The sequence below is a fragment of the Chiroxiphia lanceolata genome, chromosome 11, assembly GCF_009829145.1.
Source record: "Chiroxiphia lanceolata isolate bChiLan1 chromosome 11, bChiLan1.pri, whole genome shotgun sequence".
NCBI classification, from domain to species: Eukaryota; Metazoa; Chordata; class Aves; order Passeriformes; family Pipridae; genus Chiroxiphia; species Chiroxiphia lanceolata.
Genome location: NC_045647.1, coordinates 9615731 through 9641751, shown reverse-complemented (window position 1 = coordinate 9641751; position 26021 = coordinate 9615731). Strand labels below are relative to the sequence as shown.

Sequence of the window (26021 nt, the reverse complement as noted above, 5' to 3'; positions counted from 1 at the left end):
CAGCCACATCCTGTGTGCCGTCAGAGGTTTCCTCTTCTGCCAAGTGACTCACCGGCAGGTGAAAAGTTGAGCCCCCTGCTCTGTGCTGCCACAGAAGCTGCCTGCTGCCTGTACAGCAGGTGAAGGATGTGACCAGTGCTCTCACACCCCTGTGCCTGCGGCTACCTGGGTGTCACAGGCTTTTGACCACTGTAATCCACCTTCTCCTGGGCTCTCCCCAAAGATAATAGGACAAAACCCCAGTTTCAGAGAAAACTGCCCCAATTAAGCGCCCTCAAACAGTCTGGAGCCCAGCTTTGCTATTTTCTGACCGCTGTGCATGTTTTATGGTCCTGTCCCATGCCCTCCGCAGTCTCCCTTGGCTGTGCTGCTGGAGGAACCACCCTGACACCTTCCCTGGGTAAAGGGTGGGATGAGACCCCACAAACGCAGCCCCACTGGCAGCCCCATGGAGGCAAAGTCCAGGAGAAACTGTGGATGCAGGGCCCCACGTACCTAGGGCATGGCTGGCGCTGGCAAGGAGCCAGTGACAGTGAACTGTGAGTACGGGCTGTGAGGCAGGACCTGCTCCCTTGGGACGTAAGCAGGGTGCCCGGGAATTCTGCTGCCATGCAGCACACACGCTTCCATTTTTGTCCAGCAAGGCTGGAAGAGGAGCTGCCATCGTCACAGCTGTATTGGGACAAATACCGTTGTTGGCAGCTAAAATCCTGGAGGACACCCTGAGTGGGAACAGGAGGGGCCATGAGGGCCAATGTGGCACCCCAGGGCTGCATCCCCTTCATCAGCTGTGAGTCGACGTGGGGAGGCACTGCTGGCTGCTGTTGCTGTTACACCTCCCTCTCCAGGGATTTTGTTTTGAGCTGAGTGCCAGCGTATGTGTGTGGCAGGGGCTGCGGGGGGTCCCCAGGGCAGCCCTGCATTGCACCCCACGGCACTGGTGCTCCATGTCGGGGTGCCGAGGAGCCAGTCCCTGCTTTGCTTTGCACAGGGGCTTGCGGCAGACACCTCCAGAGGTCCCTCCAAGCTCAGCCATGTGCTGTCGAGCTCCCTGCGCCCAGGCCGGGGGCTGCACAGAGACCTGCACCCGTCCCCTCCGGCCCCAAAATGCAGGGGGGTCGTGAGCCCCCCCGAGCAGGTTTTGCCCAGCGAAGGCCGTAAAGGGAATGATGGGGAGGCGGATACATGAGGGCAATGTGAAACAAACAGCCACTGCTGCGGGCAGCGTCACCCAGCCCCTTCCCTGACCAACTCCCCACACCTACCCCCACCTCCTCCTCCTTGCTAATTAACATCACTGGACCAATGTTAAACTGGAGGGGTGTAGTTTTCCTTCTTTAAACAAAGAAAGGAACTGCAGAAAGGAATCCTCCCAGTTCCACGATCCAAGGGAGTTAAACACGGCTCCAGGGGAGCCGCCCACTCTCCCACTGAACAGGACCGTGACTCTCCCGAAAACCAACACAGAAAATGGGATTTGGTGACAGCACAAAGAGTTTATTAAAGCCGAGATGACAAAGCTGGGTCATTTGGATTTGTGGCAACACCACAGATTTGCTTTTGTGAAAATCAAAATGCTTTTTTGCTGGTAAGATTTCAAATTGGAAATCAAACCTGACGCAAATGGCTGAAGCAGTGGGAGCTGCTGACAGTCACAGTGAGTACCATGGAAAGAGTTCTCTGTGGGAATAGGGGCTGTCCAACGTGTCATCTGCTGGATCTGAACATTGTATCTTTTGGCCTCTGTTCGAGAACCACTGCCCTTGAAAAGGATACGTTGGAGAATTCCTTAATCAGCCAAGAGATACAAATACAAAAAAAAGTAGAAACAAAATAATTTCCTGAAATTTCTGAGGCCAAGAAATTTTCAGCCTAAAAGGAGAAGAAATTCAATAGTCGATGAACCTGAGACATTGGGATTTGGTTTTCCTCAGATGAACTGGTCCCTGTCCAAAGTTCACAAACAACTCCTGGGACAAATCTGAACCTTATTGAAATCAACCAGAACAACACTACTACTGCCTCCAGAACTAAACCACAACTTTTACACAACAAACCAACATAGAGACTATGGGTGAGAAACAGAATGAAGCCTCTGGCCACAGAGATAGCATTACATTGAAAAGTTGAAAAGTTTCCAGTAAATCTCAGTGCCAAATCTGACTGAGCTGCCCATCTGTGCTCTACCAAATCTCTCCTCCCTGGGAATGTCTCGGCAGACTCTGCAAGTGTGTAAATACAATGGTAACTGGAGCCCTTGGCACCTCTGGTGGGAGCAGGGAGATAAAGTAATACAGCTCCAGGAGAGGGGAGAGCTGTCCTCACATAGTCTCTTGCAATATCTCAAACTGGGCAACAACACTTTAGAGCCTCTAGCTAAGCAGGTAACACACCTAGAAGAATAAACTGCAACTGAGATGGCCAAGCCTGCACTGAGGGCTCCGAACATGACCCTTTCAATCAGAAGAATCACTATCAAACAGTAAAGAGCAACAGGTTGGGTTCTTCTGAGCCAGCGTATTGACAGGATGTGGTTTCTTGGAGCTTGAGGGGCTTTGGAGGTTGAAGCAGCTCAACTGCTCTACGCCTGTTGTGCTACATAGGGATAATATATTCCCCTCAGGAGAAGAATCCAAGATATACCTTTTTACAGTGGAAACATTCACTCTTCTTTTAATTTCCAAACTTTTCTTTCTTCTGCTTGCAAGTTGTTGCAGGCTTTTATCAGAGCATGGCACTGGTGGGAAATTCTCTGTAAGCCCTGGCTGAGCGCTGCTGAGGATCTGCTGATGGCGAGCTGCAAAAACGGGGTCAGAGCTTTCTGAATTGAGATCAACCAAGTATCTGGGAAAGCAATTTGTTCTGGAGCTTTCCAACTCAATAATCCCATTTACCTTCCCGTGCTTCATCCCACTGTCAGCACATCGAGAGAGCTCGCCTTTCCTCTTAGCAGGGTATGCTTTCTTCCTCCCTACAGCTTTATTCCAGGGGATCCTTCCTGGACTCTGTTTTGTTTTGTTGCCTACAGCTGCCTTCTGCACCTTGTGGTCTGTGGACCCGTTGCTGTCTTTTTGCCCAGGTGGAGTTTTCCATACAGACTGGTGGCAACCTTGAGGCTGCTGCTGCTGCTGTGATGGTGTCAGGGCTTCAAACCCTTCAGTGCCTCTCCTGAACGCCTTCCTCCGTGGGGTTGGTAGAGGTGCTTCCAATGGTACAGGACAGTGTTTCTTCTGACTGCCCCCCAAAAAGTTACTGTCAGCCCAGCACATGCAAGGATGGGTAGCACAGCTCTGTGTCTCCAAGCCATATTTCATCTTCTGCAAAGAGGTGTTTGCTCTGTCACAGGCCTCTGTAGCAATGGCTTTGCCTCCTGAGGCTGCACCCTTAGAGGTGCCATCCCCAGTGACCTGGTTCCTTCCAGGGGAGTGTCTGTGTTGCTCCCCCACTGTCATACAGTAGAAATGAGACCAGCCTGAGCAGCTGCAAACCCTGCTGCCTTGGTAGCAGGGCTGGCATGGGTGCTCCTCATCCAGGACACGAAGCTGACAGGGGCCAGGGGAGGTCTGGGAAGAGTTATCTGTCATGTGAGGGGGCAGTCTGGCACTAGGCACAGGTGTGTGCTGCTCAGCTGAGGCATTAGGGAGCTTCACCAAGTCTAGTTCTTTACAGAGCTTCAGGTGCTGGTCATTCAGCTGGGCTGGCAGTGATTCCAGACCCTCTTTCAGCAGCTGAACACTGGATTTCACATCTGAAATCTCCGCATCTTTCTGGGGAAGCAGCAAGCAGAGTAGAAGCAGTAAGCAATACATGAAAAGGCACAATAATAAGAAAGTTTCAGGTACCATGTGTCAGTTTGATTCAAAGATCAGCAATCTGTATCTTCCTGTGTATCCTCAAACTGTCCCACCAAAGTGAGAGGTTTGGAACAGAAGCATACCCCTAACCCACTGTGTGCCCCCTCTCCCAGGAGCACTGCCTTCTCATGCACTGGTGTGACACATCCTTGCCAAAAGCAATTCCTACAGCAGGGCCTTTGGAGAAACCAGACCTGTCCAGGAGGTCTCTGACAACTAATTCTTATGCCTCTGACACTCACTTGTTCTGTTTTCACCTCTTTTTTCCCTCTCCCTGGGAAACACCTCACTGAAGGGACAAGGTGTTGCACTTTTGCAAGGTGCTCTCCCCTCACGGGCATGCACTACACCACCTCCTCCAGCAAAGACATGTGCCAGGTGAGGAAGCAGTGAGTGCTCTGTCGTGGCCTGCCACGACAGGGCACTGTTGGGCTCTTGTCTTACTGACCAGGGCTTCATCAGAGCTTACAGCACTGTTAACCAGCGGTTGGGTAAGCATCCATCAGTATCTGGCCTAGAATTAGCATTTTAATACATCTTTCCCCCTTCATTATAACTAGAGCAGTCTGCTTTATAATCCACCATCTGAAGGCAATTTAATATTCAGTTAGTATTTTGAAGAAGTGGGAGAAATTCAGAATGAGGATTCAGAATAAAAGATTAATTTTGCACTTACGGCTGCAAGTCTCCTCTCCATCTCCAGCAGTGCCTGCTCCATTTGGCTTCTATCTCTGAGAGCTTTCAGTACAGAGTCACGGTGACTTTGAAGAGCATCTTCCACTAAACAGGGAAATCAATAAAAAACACATTTGGTCTTTCATTTGTAAATGTGAATAAAGTACTATCAATACTATTGCTGCTTCCTCCACGTCTTGGCATGAATCACCACAGAGATTCTCCCGCTGCGATCTCCCCGTGCCTCGGGCCATGAACAATGCGGTGGATGTTTAATGCAAGGCACTTGAAATTTGTAAGATGCTGCACATAGGCCAAACCTCATTTACTGTGCTCTGTTAATGTGGCAGCTGGAGAGGAAAGGCTATGCAAAGCCACAGTACTTGGTAGGCTCAATGCAGGGAAGGCTGAGGCTTAGTTGTCTGCCAGCTGCACAACAGGCACGGCCAAGGCAGGGGGACCCCAGTATAGCTGACCCATCCCAGCGTAACCAGCCCTTTCCTACAGTCAGCTGGTTGTAAGTGGGAGCTTGAACAGAGTGGAGGTATGAGAGGTTAATGGGTAAGAAGTGCAACCAGAGAAACTGTCTCAGAAATGCACAGGAGGCTGACAACTGAGGGGAAAATGCTGGAAGGGATAGTGGGAAATGATGAAGCAAAGAATTGGGATTTTCATTTGCTGGGCAAGGGAAGAGAGAGGGTCAGAAACTGCCTGAACCAGGCAGCTGCACTCAGCATTTGGTAATGGGGGCCCCAGCAGTGTCCTGTGGGGGCACAGGTTCCCTGGGAGGGTACTAAATTGGGGCAAGATGCTCTTGGCTTCAGTCAGTCTGGTTGAAAAACTGATAAAACCCCAGGAATTCTGGTTATATGATTGGATAAGAATATAACTCCCCCTATGCAGCTGCAATTACTCTTATAGGAACCGCTGCCGTGCCTAATATGCTACAGGACGGGAACAAAATTTGCAGTGTGTGTGGAGATGAAAACTCCTTAGGAATCTTACAGAAGTCTCCTTGAAAATTGTAAATTAGGACAAAGAGCTGAGAAAGAGCAGAGAGAAAGAGTTAAACATGTCTGGTCTTTCCTTTGAAGGGTGCAGAAAGGTGTGTACAGCCAGTGTGGCTAGGGTGGAATGTTGGCTGGTTGGGAAAAAACAGGATCCAAAGCATTCTTGCTAAAGCAAAGCACTGCCAAACCAATGGGCCAGGGTAACTGAAATCCTGGTTCGTGGACTAGCACTGCGCACCTGAGAAAAAGCAGAATAAAGCCTACATTTCAACAAGTGGCTACAAGAGCTCTGCAATTAATGAATCCTCTTTTGCTACAGATCCAAAGTATTTGATTGACTTTGGTGTTGATGGAGCTGAGAGCCTGGATGAAGCTATTCCTCTTCACCCAGTGTTTATCTCAACTCCTCAGTGCAGCACCTCTCGCCCTGCAGAGCTGTCCTCACAGTCTGCAGAGCCACAGGGCGCTTGGGATCCCTTCTCCTCATGCTCAGCTATTTTCATTAAGCTTCTAGGGACTTAATTATCTCAGTGAGCTGTGCCCTTCTGTCAAACTGTAGATGGAATTGGTTGAAGAGTTAAAAACTATTAGGGAGAGGCAGGCAGAAAATAATTGTAGGCTTTGCTTCTGTGAAAAAACAGGGACATTTAAAAAAGCTACATTTGGGAAGGAAGAAAGGAAAGAAATCTGAGCAATTATAGGCTTAGTAGTTTGATCTTATGGTGCAAGGTTTTAGAGCAGACTTTAAGGGGAAAAGTACTCAAAGACATGGAAGGAAATGGAATAAAATGGAACAAGATTGGAAAAAGTGGATTGTATCAGGCTAATGTAATGCTCTAGGACAATGCACAAGTCACAAGGTAGGTGACTTCTTAGACAAAGGCAACACAGTGGGCTTTCTGTAGATTCAGACAAAGCTTTTCAGTGGAAGTTGTCATGTATTATGAAAAAAAGAGAGAGAAAAAAATAGCAGGAAACTCAAAAAATAACCCTCATTTAAAGGGAAAACATCAGCTCTTGCTCAGGGTAGCATTAGGGGACAAGGTGGCTCTGGAAGGTGCTTCTCGAGGCCTGCTCATGAGCCAAACACACTTAAAATCTGCTGTAGTCACCTGGGTGCAAAAGCCAGAGGGCATCCAGGTAATTAATTAGCAGGCAACACAAAGATGTAAATGCCAGCACCAGGGATTACAGGTGAGACAGGGCAGTGTGCTATGTGGGGGTGCACAGGCTCTGGCTGACGCAACTGCTGTGCACCCCAGGATGTCTGGAAGCCTGCATGCAGTCCCAGCTGTGCAAGGAAAAAAAAGATTCAACTGAGACATGGGCAGAGGAAAGCTCCAGGATAATTAAGTGCTTACATGGTAATCTCCTCTTATGAAAGGAGATTGAAAGTGTTGGTCTCATTCAGCCACGCAAAGCAGAGGTGTGTGGTGGCACGATGCCGGAGATGCTGGGATGGGGTGCTGCTGAGAGCTGCCTCCCAGTACCAGGGAACTCCTGTGCCAAGCTGTATTTTTAACTTTGCCTTCCTCCAAAGGGTGGCTTGGGCACAGTGCTGTCATTAGGGAGAAGGAACCCGCAGTTGCCTCATCCATGTGTCTTCCTCACACACCTTGAATTAAACCATGTCCCAGATCTGGTTTTGGGGGGAATTTCTCCATTATTTCAGGATGCCCATCACCACATGGCTTTGCCTTGTTCTCCATAGGAGCATGGCTGATTTCTGAGGATTATCTGCACATATTTCAACTAATATGCTTTCTGCTGTTGCAGGCAATTTGGTTGTCATTTTTAAGCTTTTAGTCTTTTGCTCCGACAGATTTAGACTGTTTTATAAGTCTAGAAAGCTATGACTTGCAGAATGGGTTTGTAACGGGGGAGTGAATGTTTGAGTGGGCCTTTTAGACTTTGCATCTCCCTGATTAGACTTGAGGGCTACCTTCAACCCAAGAACAAGTTTTTGGGGAGCCTGCCAGCCTACAAAGAGGGGGAAAGCAGCAGTGACTCAAGGAGGAAACTCCTTTCGTGTCACTTTATCACCTTCCATCTCTGCATAATGAAGACACAGAAAGGGCAGCATCCGCAAGCCTACCACGGCTTGCTGCTCTTCTCCATATGCTTAATTTTAGCTCAGAATTATTTTTAAAACTTTCTAGTTTCCCTAGTCTGTCTGTTCTTCTTCAACATAGTATCCTCAGTCTAAAAATAGTCCTGCATCCACTGGGCTTGTGATCTGCACATACGTTTGACTCAGCACAGCATGCTGCAGGCAAGCAACCAGCAGCCAGCCTTTTGAATGCGTTTCATTTGTACGTGTAGGAGTATTCTGCAGAAAAGGAACCTCAGTACAGAGGAGGGACACTCTCCTTCCCTCCCTACTTCCATACCAGAGAAGTGTTCAGACTTGTCAAACAGTAGCAAACAAAATAAAAATGGATGTTAATAGAGACTTAAAAAAATAGGCATTGAGACGGCCAAACTAGATCAGATCAAGAACTCTGTTAGTCAAATGTCTTGCCTTTGAGAACGATCAAGAATGGCTGCTTCAGAGGAGGTTTTCTTCAAATAAACCCTGCAGCAGATAGTTATTGAAAAACTTGATCATAGAGAGAAAATCTTTACTCAGTTAATGGGTGACACGCACAGACTTGTGCCTCTCTTGAGGTAATTTAAACAAAGCATTTTTTTTACGAACTGGAACATCGCTGTGTTTTGATTTGTTGTACCATTTTCTTCAGATGCTACTGGTTTACAGTAATAACATTTGGAATGTGAAATCTGGCATGAGATAAAAGGCTGTAGGACCTCGGGGTAGGGCTGCCACCCTGTGCTGCAGAGGGTTCCCTGCAAATCAGCCTGCACCCAGGTGCAGCTGCACTCCCAGCAGCTGAAAATTACAGCCTGAGCAGCCAAGGGAGGGAGTGCCAGCCTCCCAACCTAGGAATATTAAACAGCAACTGCTTCTGATGCCTATCTATCATCCTCTGTGCAGCTCATCCTGAGATTGGCACTGGCAGCACAGAGGTTTTAAATAACACTTTAGAGAGAGGTTGATTCCCCCACACCCAGGTTCAGTAGGGGAAATAGGAGGTCTTATAAACCTGGTGAGGCACGAGCAGGGAAGGCAGCTCTGCAGCTCATCAGAGCACTGTGTGTTCTCCCTGGGCAGCAACGGAGCTTTGCCAGTGGGTGGGACAGTTGGGCTGTCACAGCTGTATCCTGCTGTACTCTGAGCAGTCAGCTGGAAGGTTTGTGCTGGCTCAGCCTGAGTTCTCTTCCACAGCGCATCAGACAGCACCTGCATCAGTGCACTTTGGGATGAGCTGCCCCTCACCTCACCCTGTGCTACAGCACACAGTGCTCCAAGCCCTGAACAATGAGGGGTTTCAATTTCCACCAGAGCAGCGCACTTCCTCTCACCATCCATGCTGAGGTGTTTTGGACTCTGGTTAAAGTCCCTCACATCAACAACTTTGTCAGTCAGTGCACATCTAGTTAGCAGCTACATGTAAAAAAACCATTTCTTTATTCAGTTTCAAACCTTTTGACTTTTCAATTCACACAGAATGTAAAGTAGTCTGGACTGGATGTCCCAGTCTGGACCATACTGTTCACAGTAAACAAGCTCAAATCGCATCGCTCTAAACACAGTGATTTGCCCTAGAATTCTTGCCAGCAACTGCTGGGCCTGGGGAGTCTGGAAACAAATCATGTTTGAAATTTGCCTACCAGGCACTGGATCCTGTCAGAGAATTGCATCAGCTCGTGCCTCTGTAAGTGACACATTGCACATTATTCTGTCACCCTTGCTGGCAGTGCGTCAGAGGACTGCCTGTGGTGTGCTGGCTGGAAGGATGCTGCTCATGTGCAATGGAGCCAAGGTGGTGCAGAGAATATGGCTATTAGGAGCTGTCACAGCTGGAACTATCAGATACCAGGACAGCAAAGCAGTTCAGAGAGGGCTGAGTGGTGAAAATTGGGTTTGTATAAAAAATAGAAAGCTTTGATAAAAGCCTGGGTATATAAATTAAAATGAGAAAAATATGAAAAGAAACAAGTTACAGGAGCTGAAACCAGAAGGAAAGAGCAAACGATGAGCGGGCAAGTCAACCAAAGAAACTGTGTATAAGGTGGCAGAACTGAGGCCACAGGGTCTGCCTTCCTCTTTACATCCCTGTGCACTGCACACCAAGATGTGAGCAAGGCTCAGAGCAGCTGTGTCTCTGTGGAAGCTGCTCAGGCAAACCTTGTCTCATCTCCGGTGCCAGACACAGCTCTATCCACTGTGTGCAAACACATATGGACAAAAGAGAACATTTTTTAAAAATCTTCCTGCACAGAGCATGCCAACCCAACAGCATTTGGAAATGCTTTGGAAATATATTTTGAAAAATATTTTCTGTTTTCTCCTCACCCCATGTCTATGCAGACTGTGCCAAATGTGCTTGCTATCCACTGCTATAAATGCAGCCTGTGATACTCCTTATAAGCTTTTAATAAAGACAGACTTGATTTCCAGTTCCACCTTTCTTTGCTTTTCAAAGCTGTTGGAATGTCCTGGTGCAATAGTTCTCTTCATCTTCTGCATTCCTCTCCTACATGTGAAACCCTCCACTTCCAATGATTCACCATGTCTCTGCTCTGTCACCAACGTCCCCAGGTACTGTGTCATCAGCCACTGACATTAAGAGCTTTATCAGCTCTGAATTTAGCTCTTTATCACCTATGTTTTTCAAGGGAATTGCTTCAGTTGGGATCTTTTCAAGGCACTAGTGCAGGTATTTATTTAGTGGGAACTTAATTATCCATCACTGTGATACCAGTCAAATGACAGTGTTTATCAGCAATTAAGCAGTGATAGATGAACCTCCCAGAAATAAAAAGAGAACAACATTGTGCAGCATGTGATGATTTTCATTATATATTCAACATTCTGCAGCATGATGCATTACAGAAAGTGCCAATTTTTCTTTTCAATTGCCTTGAAAATCTAGTAGCAGGCACCTCTGGGAGGTTTCTCATTTCATTCAAGGCACATTTATTTAAAATGGATATGGAGAAGAAAGAGGACAGCTGAGTAAATGGTATGGAATGAAGAGGGGGAGTTGCGAACAATAGGTTTGATTTTCAGTGCCATGACAACAATTTCTGTGCATGAGGTATGTGAAATTAGGCAAAGTCCTGCTGCAGAGTGGACAAGTTCAGGCACTGAAGTAATTAGGGGGTGGGAAAATGTGTAATAGGGAACTTGTTGTGCTGGCCAAAGCAGACAGATTCTTGCTTACTTTAGGGTCCCACCAAGAGCACTTGCCAAGCACAGCAAAGGACTGTTCTTAGTACAACAAGATCGGTATTTCAAATATACAGGCTATTACAGCCTCCAGCAGAATGCACCAGGCTCCACTCCTTTTGCCTGAAAGGGCTGTGTTGACTTAAAGGATATCTGTCAAAGATGTGCTTTGTGCAAGCCACATTTTGCCCACACACTATTATCATGCTTTTGTGAAGGTCTGCTGCCTTCATCTCACAAGGTATAACTCAATTCACCTTTCTTGCATGTATTGGAACTGGCCTCTTGTTCTTGTATAGAGTAAGGCAAGTTCTGAGCAGAGTCCTGACAGAGTGTTGATAAAGCATCACAACAGCATTAAAAATTAATGCACTCTCAAAGATTCAGATCTAAGCCAAATTAGAAACAATTTCATGAAGTATTTTCCCTCAGTAAAGGCTTCTGTGATTATCCACCTCAGAGTTGTTCAAAAGTATTTTATATTATTGGCTATTTTGGGGGTCACCTTTTTATCATGGCAAGTGTGTTTCACTGTGTGATTCTCATTCAAGAAATGAGCAGTACTACTTTTGCTCATAACCAAAATACAGTCATTTCAAGCCCAGAAGAGCGACAGAAGACTTCAAACTAAGACACAAAAATCTGAGAAAGCCCTAAAAACTGAAACTGGATACTCAGAATATAAATATCTAAGTTATTTTTACTGCATGTTCCATTAGTGCTCCAGATAGTCTAAAAATTATCATACTCCAGGGCAGAATACAAAAACAGAGAGGTGTGTTAATTTACGCGTGTACAGTGTCCAAGTACAAGAGAGCAGAGAAAGGGAGAAAATAAGAGAGCAGGAATGGAAAAATAGACAAGTCCATACCATGGGTAAGTCTTATTTTCTCTCCTCCTTTAGGGAGAGCAGCTGTGGGTGGCATGACTTGCCCAGTTCACCCCAGCCTGGAGACAACAGGCTGACATTCAGCAGTTTGACTGTGCCCTCTGCTGTTAACAGAAACACAGGAAGGACTTACTTTTCTTGGAAAGGGTTTCTAGGTGAACCAAAATGGATTTGTATTTGGAATCAGACATTTCTTCAAACTTGTCCAAGCGTGCTTGCAGCTGCAAAAAACCAAAGGTAAATGAAAAAATGAATGCATTGCCTTTTCTTTGTTTGCAAAATCACAGAACCAGATGCCAGAGAACAATGACAGCAACTCATGGAACGGAACAGTCTGAAAATGATTGTTTATCTATCTTGAAACAATTTGTCCAGCTGTTGGTTGCAATCCCAAAGGAGATCTGGAATTGCTCAAAAGGCTCATGAAATCTTAACAGATTTTAAAAAAAAATGAGATAATGGTCTGTAAAATAGCATTAATAATAACTAATCAAATTAATTATAAAAATATTGAGGGACAGACCTTCACCTTCAGACCACATTGACTAATCCTGAGAGCAGACTGCTTTCTTCAGGCAGAAGGAAAAAAGAGCTGATATTTGCAGATAGTCACTACAGTTTGTTTTTGCTCCTGAAACCCAGAGAAATTCCACTGCTGGCTCTGAGGGAAGACCCTAAAGACCTTAATCCTAAGGACAGGCCACAAAGACAATGGTATATGCAAAAAAAAATTCCAAATGTTGGTTTAAAGTATTTGAGTGCTCAAGATATATATTTTAAATATCAGCACAGTAAAGGAGAGAAAGTGAACATTCTGTAGCATTTCTAACTCTTCATTATTTTACATTCTGAATTTGAAATAACTTACCCCTTGAAGCCTGTCTTTGGTACTGGAAATAAAGGCGCTTAGGACCTCACTAAAATGAAAAAAAACTCCAACAAGTATAAACCAGACATGTAAGTTACTGGAGTGTAAAGAAATTGAAAAGCTCATAGTAAAAATGAGACATGAAACACTGCAAGGCACGGTGTAGTGTACAATGAAAGCACAGAAACATGGTTACTTCAGGAGGCATAACCCTTCAAAGTCACCTCAGTTGTTTTAGGAAAGCATGGCCTCTGCTATGTAGAGTAAGAAAAAAATGCATAGACACACATGCACAAATATGTAATATACATGAAATGATAGGGTTTTTACTCTCTGATACTTTGCCTTGGCATTCATGCCTCTCTCAGAAGTTTTAGTTGGCATTTACCCAACTGTCCATTAGCTCCTGGGGTGTTATCACTGTGTTATCTGCTCCGGAAGGACCCAGCCTGGGCGGAGGTGATGTGCCAGTTGCTGTGATACATGGTATTCTATTTGGACTAAAATAACTGTGGGAAAAACATAGGAAAAGCTCCAGCCTCAACAAAGCCCAAGTCAGGAAGAACAAATGCTGAAAATCCTTTTCTCCTGAGATTAAGCCTGTGGTTTCTGTTATCCATCCTTTTAAGCTGAGCGAGCCTATCAGGAACCAGGCTTTATTCATGATTAACCAGCCACACCTGAATGCACGGGTGGTTGCTAAGCAAAGTGATAACCTTTTTCCTCTCTGAACGTTCCAGTCAGTTTAAGTCAATCATTTAGTGTTGCAAATTACAACAACCAAAAAGATGGAGGCCAGGTAGATTCTAGTTATGAGAATTAGGCAGTGCTTCTGAAACCTCTCTAGCTTTATGGGAAAGGAAGATACTAATTTTCTTAGTCAAACTTGTGGGGGATACAAATTGATAAATTATACACTTATCTTTGCAAAGATAATATAGCTATCTCTACAAACAGGCTTCTAATCTGGGAGTGAGCCTGGAGTGTAGGAAGGAGCATAATCCGTTTAATGAAAAAATAAAGGGTAATTATGAATTCTGCCTAAACATTTAAAACTATTTTTTCATTTCATATAATTCACTTACAAAAATCCTCCTCTTCTCTAATAGGCACTAGAGAGTCAGTTTTGCCTTATCAGAAGCATAGTGCCCATTGCAAAGGCGAGAGAGATACACAGCCTGATTTGATCAAAGGCTTTTAATAAAAACACGCTTCACTGTGGATGGTACATTACAAAATGTAACTAATGTGCTAAGAATTATTTATAGGTGCGCTGGGGAGTTTGCCATCTTTAATTTTTGAGCTTCAAATGGTTAGCTTGTTCCTTGAAGTCCTCTAGGACCTACACGTACATTTAATTCTTGACATTTAACAAAGAGCAGATGCAAATTACATTAGCAAATTACACTTGTCTGTTACAAAAAAAAACCCCAACACGTAAAAACCTTATATGCAAATACAATTCTAGAGATATGTACAGGTTTATAAAGGTGCAATCTGTACACAAGTATGTTTGGCAATCCTCCCATTTGGCCCAAATGTGAAGGTTGGCCTCGGAGTCCCTTTGATCAGTCCTCATACAGTCTATGAAATTTTGAGAAATAAAGACTTTCACAGAGAATCAATAAAGAAAAAAAACCCCACTGATTAAAAAAAGAAGGACAAAGGTAAATTCAGGTTAGTGTTTTGTTATTCCTCGGGGCTTATGGCTGACCGTGTTACATAAATCACATTGTAAATAAACCCTATTCTCTTATCCTATGACTCTTTCCAATCAGAAATTATTTAAAACCTGGAAAGATACTTTTCTTGGAGAAATATGCAGCTTTGTCATGTATGATTTGTAAGAGGGGAAGAAGGAGCTGCAGGGAGTGATAACCATCGGCACAGAAAGAATTTCCAATGGATGTCTACATACCGGTCATATTTGTCCTTTATTTTGTTCTTATTCACTTCAAAATTTTCCAAGACACTTTTCACTCTTCCTGTGCTAAAATTAAGTAAACCTTTTTCTCTTGTTTCTTCATCAAATAACTGTGGTTTTGTCTGGTATTTGGTCAAAATACTGGGCTCACTCTGTTGCACAAACAAAAGAAAAATGTTGAAGTATAAAAATAATCAGAACATTAATTAGAAAAACCCGTTTGTGTACCTAATGCTTTGCAGACAGAGATCACAGTGATTGGACGTGACAGATTAGATTGGACGAGGAGATTAAGAATTTCATGAGATTATGGTTCATGTAGTGTGCCTGGTTAGATTGACTCCCTGTGGAACTGAGATTCAGCCCAAACTCCTCCAGACTCAGGCTTTTCTCTCATTTTGAGGATCTCCAGTTTGTTACAATCATAAGTGTGTAGATTTTTTCCCTCTCTGTTCAACACAGAGACTATAAACGAATTCCAGTGTTCCTGGAATTATGGAAAAGTTGAAATTGTCAGAAGAAGCTCCCTATACACGAATCTAAAGAAAATCCTATTGAATTTCCTGGTGGATGACATAATTTTGCTGCCAAATAGCAACATCGACAGACTGTAGATGAATTTTTCACATGCTTCAATACACATTTCAGAACAAGAAATTTAATATTATTATGAAAGCTTCATTCTACAAAATTTCCAGACACTGTGACCAAAATGGAAATGCCTTTTCTTTAAAACATAAGAAAATGGAAATTCCATTCATTTTTTCCTTTGTAAAGAGTGAATTTCCTTTTTTTCGTCTGATGAAAAGCTGCTCCTCAGCAAAATGCAGAGGACAGCAGATAGCATCTGGAACTGAAGGAAAGCCTGGGGCCACCAAGCTGGCACCACTGCTCTTCCCTAATCTTTCCTCTCAGGTGTATTTATTCAGATCTGGTGCTCTCTGTTAGCAATGCAGAACCTATTTCAGTGAGCCTAGTAACATGTGCTCTGGGAGAAAGATTTTAAGCATAGAAGCTCTTCACCCCAGTCCAAAATCATTCATCATCTCCCACAACAACAATACAGCAAGGTCATTGCCAGTCCAGGGAAATAAATATTGAGCAGCTCTGTCATTCTTGCAGAAAACTAAGGAAGTGAAACACAGCATTTCTCAACGAGCAGTAGAGGTAATATTCTAGCTTGGTTAGGTAGGTGGTCTAAAGACTTTAGCTCAAGAATAATTTCATATTATTTTAGTAACTTTCAAAATGTGATTGAAGAAAATAATACCTATCTCAATAACAATTTATAGTAATCTGTTATAAATATCAGGTTTTCATCCTACCAGGCTGCTACTTTGTCTTGTCACAGTAAATATATACATGTAGCAAGAAGATAACTTGATTCCAGCAGTTACTGACACTTGCAAATGTTACCACCTGATTTCAGGATTTTCCATTAACTTTGAATGGTGGCTGTGTGCCTGCACAGGGCTGAAGGAGAGCGAGACTCACGTCCTGGGAGTTTTGCTGTCCCGGCTGTGAGCCCAGCTCCAGCAGTGCCGCTGCCGACTGCACGTTCTCCGGGCAGAACTGGGAGCCGAAGAGCAGCTGAGAGTCGCTCAAACTCGAGTAGTCGCTGGCAGTGCCGCTCCTCATGGAACACTTGTTAGGCCTGAAATGGGGTGGAGAGGGGTGTGAATGAGGCTGAAGGAATTAAAAGGCCAAATGGAACTCCCCACACGGCCTGCTGGAACCGCTCAGTCATGACCCACCCCAGCATGTTAATTTTCCCTCTCCACTCAGAAAGTACCATTCCTATAATGGCATAAGGTTTAATTCTAAGATAAACCAACTGGCTTATCTTAAACTGCCACATCCACACAAACACAGTGTTGTAGCTCCACATTCACCTTGCAGGGGTGAAGGTATTTCTCCATCAAGTCCTGCAGACAGAAAACTAAAAAAACCAGGACTGGGCAGCTCATCCTACCTGCTGTACCGATCAGTCTTAGTTAAAGAAACACCTTGGGGTTTCCTCCTAGCCAGTGCTGGGTCTCTCTCTTTCAACTACTCTGGTTAATAAATTCTGTTGTAACTCAGGTGCTGGGTATTTGGAAGACTGTTCCAACAGAATAAAACTTTATGACTAATAGTTGACATTTCTTGGGTATTTATTCTCCAGATGCCTTAAGTCTGACACACTTGAACAACAAATAAATAGGTAGCGTATGTCTGGACAAACTGATCTGAGTTGTTAGAAATATTTCAAACATAGTAACATGCGACTCAAAAGTGCTCCTCTTTTCCCTGGACATTGCCCAAATAAATTTTTCCCAGCTAGCCTTGACTTTGTGCTGTGTTACTCTGATTGTTCTCCTCTTCAGAGACGTGTCATCTCCTCCTTTATGGACTAGGCTTACGGCACAGGACAGCTTCCCTCAGACGAGGGTTTCTCTGCACAGCTGCACTGCTTCTCATTGTGTTGGAGGCTACCTTCAATTTTTTGTTAGCAAAAATACACATTTTTTTCATTTTTCGCATAGAATCATAGAACAGTTTGGGTTAGAAGGGACTTAAAAGATCAGCTAGTTCCAAGCCCCCTGCCATAGGCAGGGACACCTTCCACTAGGCCAAGTTGTTCAAAGTCCCATCCCACCTGACCTTGAACAATTCCAGGTATGAGGCACCCACAGCTTCTCTGGGCAACCTGTGCCAGGGCCATACCACCCTCACAGGAAAGAATTTATTCATAACATCTAATCTAAATCTACTCTCTTTCAGTCTGAATTATCGCTATTCCATTGCTCCATATCCACAAGGTCTGGCAGAGTGCTTAGGCTAGGTCCAAACACAAGAAAAGCTTGGCCAGGTTTATATTCTCAGTTCTTGTTTTTTTTGAGCTACCAAGAAGGAGAGATTTGTTGCTGCCTTTGGAGCTGGGAATTAGAGACCAAAATTAATGAAAAAGTGTCTTATGGTTTTTCTTTCATATCAAATGATACAAGTAAAGGAGACAGAACGGGAGAGTAATTAATGTGTGTAACAAGAGATGATCACCCCAACATTTATTAGCAGTGATGTGTTTGGTTAATCCCCAGTTTTGGAAGGAGCCCAAACATCATAGACACAACAGGAAAGGGATTTAGCAGCAGTATTTGAAGTGCTCAGTCTCCCTCTTCATTATATAGTGGTGTCACTGACAATATCATATTAATACTTTTGGCTTTAATCTAACTGAGTACACTGAGCCGCAGGCAAAAATAGATGAGGTATGGGTTTCTGGGTTCTCAAAAAGCCTGATAAATCTCTCTGAATTCAAAACTTCTCCCTTGATCTCTCTCTGGACATGAAATCTGAATATAATTTTTACTAGCACAGCTTCTTGTTTCCATCTCAGCTAAGCTTTGTGAAAAAAATAAATTTTCTTAATCCACAGCCAGGATGTTGGGGAGAGATGTGAGCACATGGGCTGCTGTGATCCCACACAGGCAGAGCCCCTGCCTGCAATGTGAGTAGCACATCTTCTGTACCAGTTTTCTAAATCCTCCTGTCTTCTAGCCAAAAAACCTCCCTCTTAGTTTAAGGCAGGGTTTTTATAATCCTAAAGTGCTTTACTGTCTTGACAACCCCCCTTTGAAAGTGTCTGCTACAACTGGTGAATATGACACTCCACAATGTGCTTGTTTTCTCAGATCCTTCACATCACTTAATACCTGAAGCACAAGATTCTTATAACAAAGGGTTTTATGACCAGTATTTTGAGGAGTATTGAGCTGAGAGGACTTTATGAGCCAAGTGACTTCCCAGGCTTACTCTCCACTACAACCAAAGGCAGCTGCTCTGAAGTCCAGTTTTTCTGTCTTAAGTCCACTACCTCAGCAGTTGCTTTAGGAATGATGGCACTTCTGCAAATTAGGGGGGGAGACAAAACAGATGTCTCTTTTGAATACACTCATTCCCCTGAGCAATGGATTTCTTTCTCCCTTGCTAAACACTGTTGGCAATTAATTAACTAACAAGACCATCTGGGCAAGCCAGGAGCCTGGCCATGGTTGGCCCAGACCTGTCTCTGATGGAGAGATCAGACAACCATGGTCAGATCTGGGATCAGATCCATGATCAGGCAACTGCAGCTCTTCTTACCACCTGACCATTCCCTTCAGGATGCCTGAGCTGCAGGGATACATGCTCTGTCCTAGATATAAACTCTTCCCTATAAAGAGCAAGGAAACATCCTAGATATGCAATCCCAGTTAGCAGTCCCTCCAGTGATGCAATAGTTTACCTTAGGAGAGCTTTTAGCTTTCTGCTAACACGAGCCATTCCCCAAATCCTCTGTGTGTTTGTGCCCATGACACTCCTATGGTATTGGCACTAGCATGTGTGTCCAAAGCAAAACCAGCTTTAGATATGTAAGATGAGTTCTTGTCAGCTCAAAAAATGGTAAATCATCCGCTGCTGACTGATGGAACGACTGCTTTTTTCCACCTAGCTTTATGCCAGGTATTGCAATATTGGCAGCTCCAACCCTCTCTCGTGATGTGAGTGTGATCTAAAAAATCTGCAGCCTTCTGCATATCTGAGGGGTCAGCTAGATCTTCACAGTCTCTGTTTCCCTGTTGTCAGTTAGAATTCTCCCTCTATGACAGGTGTTAGATCTTTTGGGAACTTCTTTCATTTTTCTTAGTTCTGATTTCCACTCTAAATATTTTAGCACAACCATATGCAAATGTTCACCTTTCATTCAAAGGTTCTGCCTCCCCAAACAGAAACACACTATGCAACAAATACTCTCTTCTTGTGTATCTTGGATGTTCTAGTGACATTGACAAACTAAAAATTCATAACTATAAATTGTCATAGGCCTTATCAGTCTTTTTAAAAACTGATAATTTTACTCTCTTGTTTGGATCCATCTTTATGTGCCAACACCAAGGTTTAAGAGTCATTTGGAAAAGCAATCTGAGACTTCTATAATTTGCAACATAACATTTATCTGCAACATTGCTGTGAGGGATTTTCTGTGGTTCTGTCATCTCCACTGAACCTGTGCCAACATCCCTCTTCTTCCCAAGTGCTGTGGGTGAAGCTCACTTACACCTTCCTGACATATTTCTCCAAAGTGCAGTAAAGCCTCTTTCCCAAAGGAGATCTTTTTCTCCTGGTAGCAACCTTGAGTAGGATCAGTGTCATCAAGTCTTTCTTCTCCTGAATTCCCCTCCAGCAAATCTCCCAGCCCTTTCTGCTCCTCCTCATTTAGGGACCAGGGCTGAATCACAACAAACCCAATTGAAATTCCGGGAGCTGATGTTCACCTGCTCTTCCTCCTGGCTTTAGCCTGTATCTATAGGAACTGTCTCTAGCTCTGCTATGCTGCTCTCATCCTCACTATCTGCTGCCTGCCAATGTGCCCAGCAAATGAGCAAGGATGAGCCTTGGCTTTGGGTGCAGGGGAACTGGAAGAGTTTAAATAAAGGAGTTTTAGCTGCTATTGCAGCCTCCAGCCATTTACCATCTCTTCACTGGGAACAGCCACAGTAGAAAATTATTATTCTGCTTCCTATCATTTTCACTGTATCCTAAAAGGAATTTCTACAAACATATTCTGGCACTGGCCCTAATGCATTAACCACGACAAAATCCCTCTCAGTTATTCAGCTCAAACACTGCCTCCAGTTTCCAGATTTCAGGCTGAAAGTCTGTCTGGTCCTGTTTTAATTCCTCAAGGTCATTTTTACTTTCTGTGAGCCATTCTATTATTCATTCGGCTGTGATTCAACACTGCCCAGACGTCCCTCACCTTGGAAACCACATAAGCCCTTTGTCCTGAGCTGCTTGTCGGTTGCAACAGGGTCCTTTCCTTAGGAGGAGATTGGGATTTCCACGGAGCAGCCGTTTTTGCTCCCACAAAATGCATCCCCACACATATTAAGATTAGACATTCGGAGATGGGGGTTTTTTTGCACCCCCCACTCCAGCCTGAAGCCATTTTCCAGCCTGCACTTACAGCCCTGGTTTCTCATTCCTCGGAGGCTCTGGAATTTTACAGTTGCTCTCCTGGTCTTTGTCCTGGCTGTCTCCTTCATTTTCTGCTTATTCTGGGACCTTAAAGCAACTTCAAAATACGCAACCTTGTGATGCAGGATGGAATTTCATGGGATAATGGATTGAATGAGATTGTTAAATTTGGAAGTTATTCTCAACAGCAGAAATAAACCGTAGAGAGTAGTGGCCCAAGTAGGCTTTAACTTCCAGCATCCCTTTTGAATACCTCTTTAATATTTTCATAGTTTCTTGGCCTTACATACTCTCTGGCAGGCTTTCTGCTTCTGATGTATTTGGAAGTTGGTATATGATTAGCTTTTATGCATTTAGCAAGTTACTTGTTTTCTCATGGAACAAGAAAATTCTCATAACTTCAATTTCAAATCTAAATAATCAAGTCTAAATAATCTTTATGTCTCAGGCAAGAATTTAACCCTTTTGGCTGTACAGTTTAATTTATTTTTAATGAGCTTTCTTATTATTATTGCAGTGTCTTTTTTTTAATTAACAATAGTGGATTTTTTGGCTTCTGCTGCTCCTGCTGAGATGCTGACACCAGCTCCCTACTGCCACTCTCATGATAGCACTACAAGAGCAAATAGCCTGAACGTGGGTCTTCTGCTCGACTCAGGGCTAAGACAAGACGTGTCTCTTCCCCTGTGAGCTCCCTGGCCAAGGTAGGTATTTATGGTTTCTGAGATTGTACCTCAGCATCACACCCTGGTGATGCTTATCCAGTCGATCAGAGGCTGATTGAAGCATTGCTGCTTTTGTGGCTGCCGTTCTTGCATTCTCTGCGATCTTTTTCCATCAGCCCTCCTGGCTGGGCAGGCGGCAGCGCTGCTGTAACACGGCACTTTCCCTAATGAAGTCTGGCATTTCGATCCACAGAAATTGTGTTGTTTGTCAATACACTTCAATTGAGCATAAGCTTTTCCATTACAGCTGTCCTGTGGCCCCCTCCCACCCTCTTAAATAACTGGCACCCTGATATTATTGTCCAACTAGACAGTCTTCCCTCTGATGAATTTCCAAGATCTCTATTATGTCAATATTCATACATAAAACCAGGTGAAAGAGGGACTTTGGTTCCCCCCACCCTATTTCTCAGGCTGCCAGGGTTGCAAAGAAGCACGTGTGTGGCTGACAGACAACAAATAAAACCCAGAGCAGTCTCGGGCTTATGCAGAACTGTGGCCGTGAGGGCAATGCATCACCAGAGCTCTGCATTTCCTGGGAACCTGGTGGCAGCTGCTCTCAGAAGTAACACCCTGACTCAAACTTGCAAAGAACTCACAGAATGAGTCACACTCTGCCTAGATTATACGCTGATTTTATGTTTCATTTTCGAAGCTCCCTGAAAGACAGTATTCTGGGGATTATACAGCATACCCTGCTGTGATGGGAAAGGTTTCTAGTAACAGAAGTGAGCCAGGGAAAAGTAATCGACACCTTTTCCCCCTATTTCAAATAAACAGACACATTCACTCACTACTATGGGAAACTTCTTTCCTTACGAAAAAGTTAATTATCCTCAGAGAACTTCTCCCCCTTCTTAACTCCTCCAAAAGCCCAGCTGCATTTCCAGTAATGTTTTATGCCCTATTTGACCCTGTAAAGAATGTGGAATGCTGAGGAGTGGGTGTTAAAATCTTGTCTGTATTTTCTTCCTGCATTAATAAACGCGTTGAAAGGGAAGACTTCATAGCTGATAGGATACTTTGGAGGAGTAAGGAATTCAAGTGATCCCTTTCCAAACAGGCACCTGTACTTCTTCCACTCATTTCCTTTCCTATTGCATGACTCTACTGAATTATTTATGTATTTAAAAATATGTCATATATAATATATGCATGCAATTATATATTTTGTATATAATATTATGTAATTTTTATATATTATCTAAATTTCCCCTGCTCAGTCTCTGACCAGAAAGAAAGTCTCAGGTTTTCAAACTACTTAGTAACAACTTCTTGAAAATAAACAACCCCTCCAAACAAATAAACAAGCACAGTAAATCTGCAGATATCAAGAACGCAATAGAATTAAGTAATGCACAGTTATAAAGACAAAACTATGACAGGTATAAACACAATTTTTCCCTGAATTGGCTCCCCTTTGATCCCTACATCTGTGCAAAATTCAATTAATTCATATCTATGACAAGCACGTTTATAACGGGCAAGGAAATGACTATTATGTTTTCATTATCATCCATCATTGTGGTAACATCTGGCCAAAGAGACAGTATGACTAAAACTGTGAATTTGAACAAGTTAGTTATGTAAGGGGTTATTTAACTAACAGAGGCTCAGAGCACCAAATTCACCAATTAGCTTCTCCAGAGTAAAACAGGGGATAAATCCTGCTGTCTTTTTCAGTCATGTGATACAAAAGGTGATGCTCTGCTGTACAAAATGCAGCCTGTCTTACATATTTACCCTTCAGATGTTTACATCTGAATATTTGTTGTTTCACTATGGGCTGTAGATGTGGGGAGTTCTAGCTGCTCTTTGGCTTCTGCTGGGAAAAAAACAAGCCATGCGTATAAATGCAGGATATGGAATAATTTTCAAGTTACATAATGTGTAATAATATTGCACATCACGCTTCATTTTATCTGCCCTCTGCACAGGCGAGAGAAAAATTTAACTTATCTAATGACACAAGGACAGGTCACAGGACTTCACCAAATACACCCCGAATGGACCAGGGCACGGCTTCCAGACAATGCCAGCTTTTAGATCCCCAGCAATGGTGGATCTGTGGCAGTTCCTGGCAGGCTGGGGGCACAAACAGGATCACAGGGGAGACCAATGAACTCCCATTAGCCTCCCATAATCAGCCATAGATCAGTTCTGGACATGTTTCACCTCTTCACCATCACCCCCGCCAAGTGTTTGGTTTCATGCCCCATCCCCTGTCCATCAACGCACGCTCCACACTCTCACTCACCCCATGGCTGTTGGCATGCTCAGCATCTCCTTGATATTCCAGACGTTGAAGTTCATGTTGTTCTCAGGGCTGACACCCTGGCGGGCAGCCCCTGGCCCTCAACATGGCCCCGACCCTCATGGCCTGTCCCTGCTGGTGGCCACCATGGTGCCACAGTGCCCTGCAGGGAGGAGGGACATGGAGGGAGAGACCAGCCCTGCTTGGGGCAGCGTCTCCTGTGTCCTGTGGTCGTGGGGACAGCCCAGCGGGACACAGCCCTGCAGGCCCAGGACAGGCCCAGCCTGAGGGTCTCCACAGGCCTGGGGCAGCCACACACTGGGCCTGCCCACCCTGTGGGGTCTTGAGGGCCTCAAGGGCCCAGGGTTCCTGAATTTCACCTCAGGACCAGGGAGTGTCTGAGCTCAGCCTGGGGCTGAGGGTTCCTGGATTTCACCTCAGGGCTGGGAGTGCCTTACCCTCACCCTGAGGCTGAGGGCCCCCGGATCTCACTGTGAGGCTGGGGCTCCCTGGCGTCACCCTGGACGGGGGTCCTGGGATCTCACCCCAGAGCTGGGAGTTTCTGGATCTCACCCTGAGGCAGACGGTCTTGGGGTCACCCTGGGGCTGAGGGTGCCTTTGGTCACCCCAGGTTGAGGGTCCCTGGATCTCATCCCAGGGCTGGGAGTCCCTAGATCTCACCTCAAAGCTTGAGGGGCCTTGGGGTCCTGGAGGGGTCCCTGGGGTCACCCCAGGGCTGAGGGTCCCTGGATCTCTCCCTGAGACTGAGGGTTTCTGAGGTCACCCTGAGCTGGGAATCCCTTGATCTCACCTCAGAGGTGGGGGTACCTGGCTCTCAGCTCATGGCCATGGATCCAGGATCAGCCCCAGCTCCAGTCTCTCCACAGGCCAGCTCTTGCCCTTCACCTGGGAACATAATCCTGGGCACAGGGGGTCATCACAGGGCATGGGGAGGAAGAGGAGGCTTGGAGCGTGGGACACTGAGGGCACCTCCCATGGGAGAACAGCAGCCACAGTGCTCATTTCCTTCATACCCAGAGACTGTGTGGTCTCTCGTGTAAATACCTCTGGCAGAAATGCAGAATGATTCAATTTCACCCATTAGAAGTATGACAAAAATAACCCATCATCTAAACATTCCCCAGAGAAAGATTCTCAAATATGGTTTCACTGGATTTTTTTCCCCTGTGCTTCTGTATCCTCCATCTTTAAGAATGTAAAACAGGCACACTTGCTTGCCTGTTTTTTCCTCCTTTAATTCAAAACTATCCCAATATTAGTTAAAATGTTTTGTTGCTGGCTCTGAAGATACTCCATAAGCACTAAATCACTGTAAAAATAAGGTTGTCATAAATTCATGGATAGATCAGAGGAAATACTTGCAATCCCCTTTATCCTCTTTTGCCTTTCATATTAAAGGCAGCCTGGAGTTCAGAAGTGTCAAAATAATGGCTTTCCTGATGTGTATATCTGGTTTCCTAATCAAATCCCACAGAAATAGAGCTTTCACTAAAAAAGAAAATAAAAATTCTGGTCTTTTACCCATAAAAAACTTATTGGAGTGACTTATCTGCATTGGTTTTGCTTGGCATTACAGCACTAGGGTTGCTTTAAATAGCTTGGATTTAGCAAGACAACTTGGTAATTCTGAGCAGCATGAGGAGCATCTAACAGGTTGATTTTCTAGGACCAGAGTGGGGAATCACAGCTTGGATCGTGTTCCTACTTCAGGGATGGGATAATGGCTGGGCTGTCCAAGGTGGCTGTGGACTGGAAGGCAAACCTTCCTCCAGAGAGCCAAGCTGACAGGAATATTGATGATTATTGCACTTTTTAAGTAAATAAAAGCCTTGTTCTGCTCCTGCACTGCCTATGACTCTGTTGTACAGCCCAGTGAATGGCACTGCTGCCAAGAGCATTGCTGTGCGTCCGGGTCCTATATGGCCCTGCACTGATAATGGTGATTTTCCATCATTTTATTGCTTACAATTGGAAAGCTGGCCTAGATCTCCCTGTAGAAGAGACTGTAGAGCCCTGTACCCATTTACAGTACTTCCACTACCCTCAGAAAGGGATTTGCTGGTACTTTGCTCACCGACGATAAGGCTCAACATGTTATTTTATGTAATTATAGGGAGCTATTCCTGTTTCTGATGTGGCTGTAGCTTTCTGGTGTGAGCGTCTACCAAGTTTGTGGAATATGATAAATGAGATTTTTGTATTTCCATCTCTCCTGACAACGGAAAGAAATTTCTATACAGAAACATATTTTTTTAATTATAGGTCTGACAGCTCCCTCTATTTCCGTCTCCCCCATCCAAAACACACTCTGGGGAGATTAACCATGTTGCCAGGCACTGTAGCTCTCCTTATATCTGAAGTAACAGCCTGTGCTTCTAGCGTTAGGGAGGGTGGCCAGGTACTTAAAGTCCTTCCTTTAGTAAAATTAGCAGAAGCTGCCAGGAGATAGACAGCAATATATTTGGTACGTCCCTCGACTTTTTTTTTTTCTTCATAGCACATTTTGTT

At 44.5% G+C, this 26021-nt stretch overlaps 1 protein-coding gene across 5 annotated transcripts; it reads right to left on the bottom strand.

Annotated features, from left to right (window-relative positions):
• Nucleotides 1-1476: 1476 nt before the first annotated feature.
• On the bottom strand, nt 1477-24417 carry CCDC36 (coiled-coil domain containing 36). Of its 5 annotated transcripts, none has more exons than XM_032698882.1 (8): nt 24304-24417; nt 23496-23655; nt 16008-16167; nt 14508-14665; nt 12590-12638; nt 11855-11942; nt 4531-4634; nt 1477-3767 (listed from the first exon to the last, which is right to left on the bottom strand). In XM_032698882.1, the coding sequence occupies exons 2-8, from the start codon at nt 23549-23551 to the stop codon at nt 2457-2459; spliced, it is 1926 nt and encodes a 641-aa protein (XP_032554773.1). In that variant the 5' UTR covers nt 23552-23655; nt 24304-24417; the 3' UTR covers nt 1477-2456. The 5 variants fall into 5 exon arrangements, with proteins under 5 accessions (XP_032554773.1, XP_032554776.1, XP_032554775.1 ...); XM_032698885.1 differs by lacking the exon at nt 24304-24417 and adding an exon at nt 24174-24192; XM_032698884.1 differs by lacking the exon at nt 24304-24417 and adding an exon at nt 24066-24166.
• Nucleotides 24418-26021: the final 1604 nt, after the last annotated feature.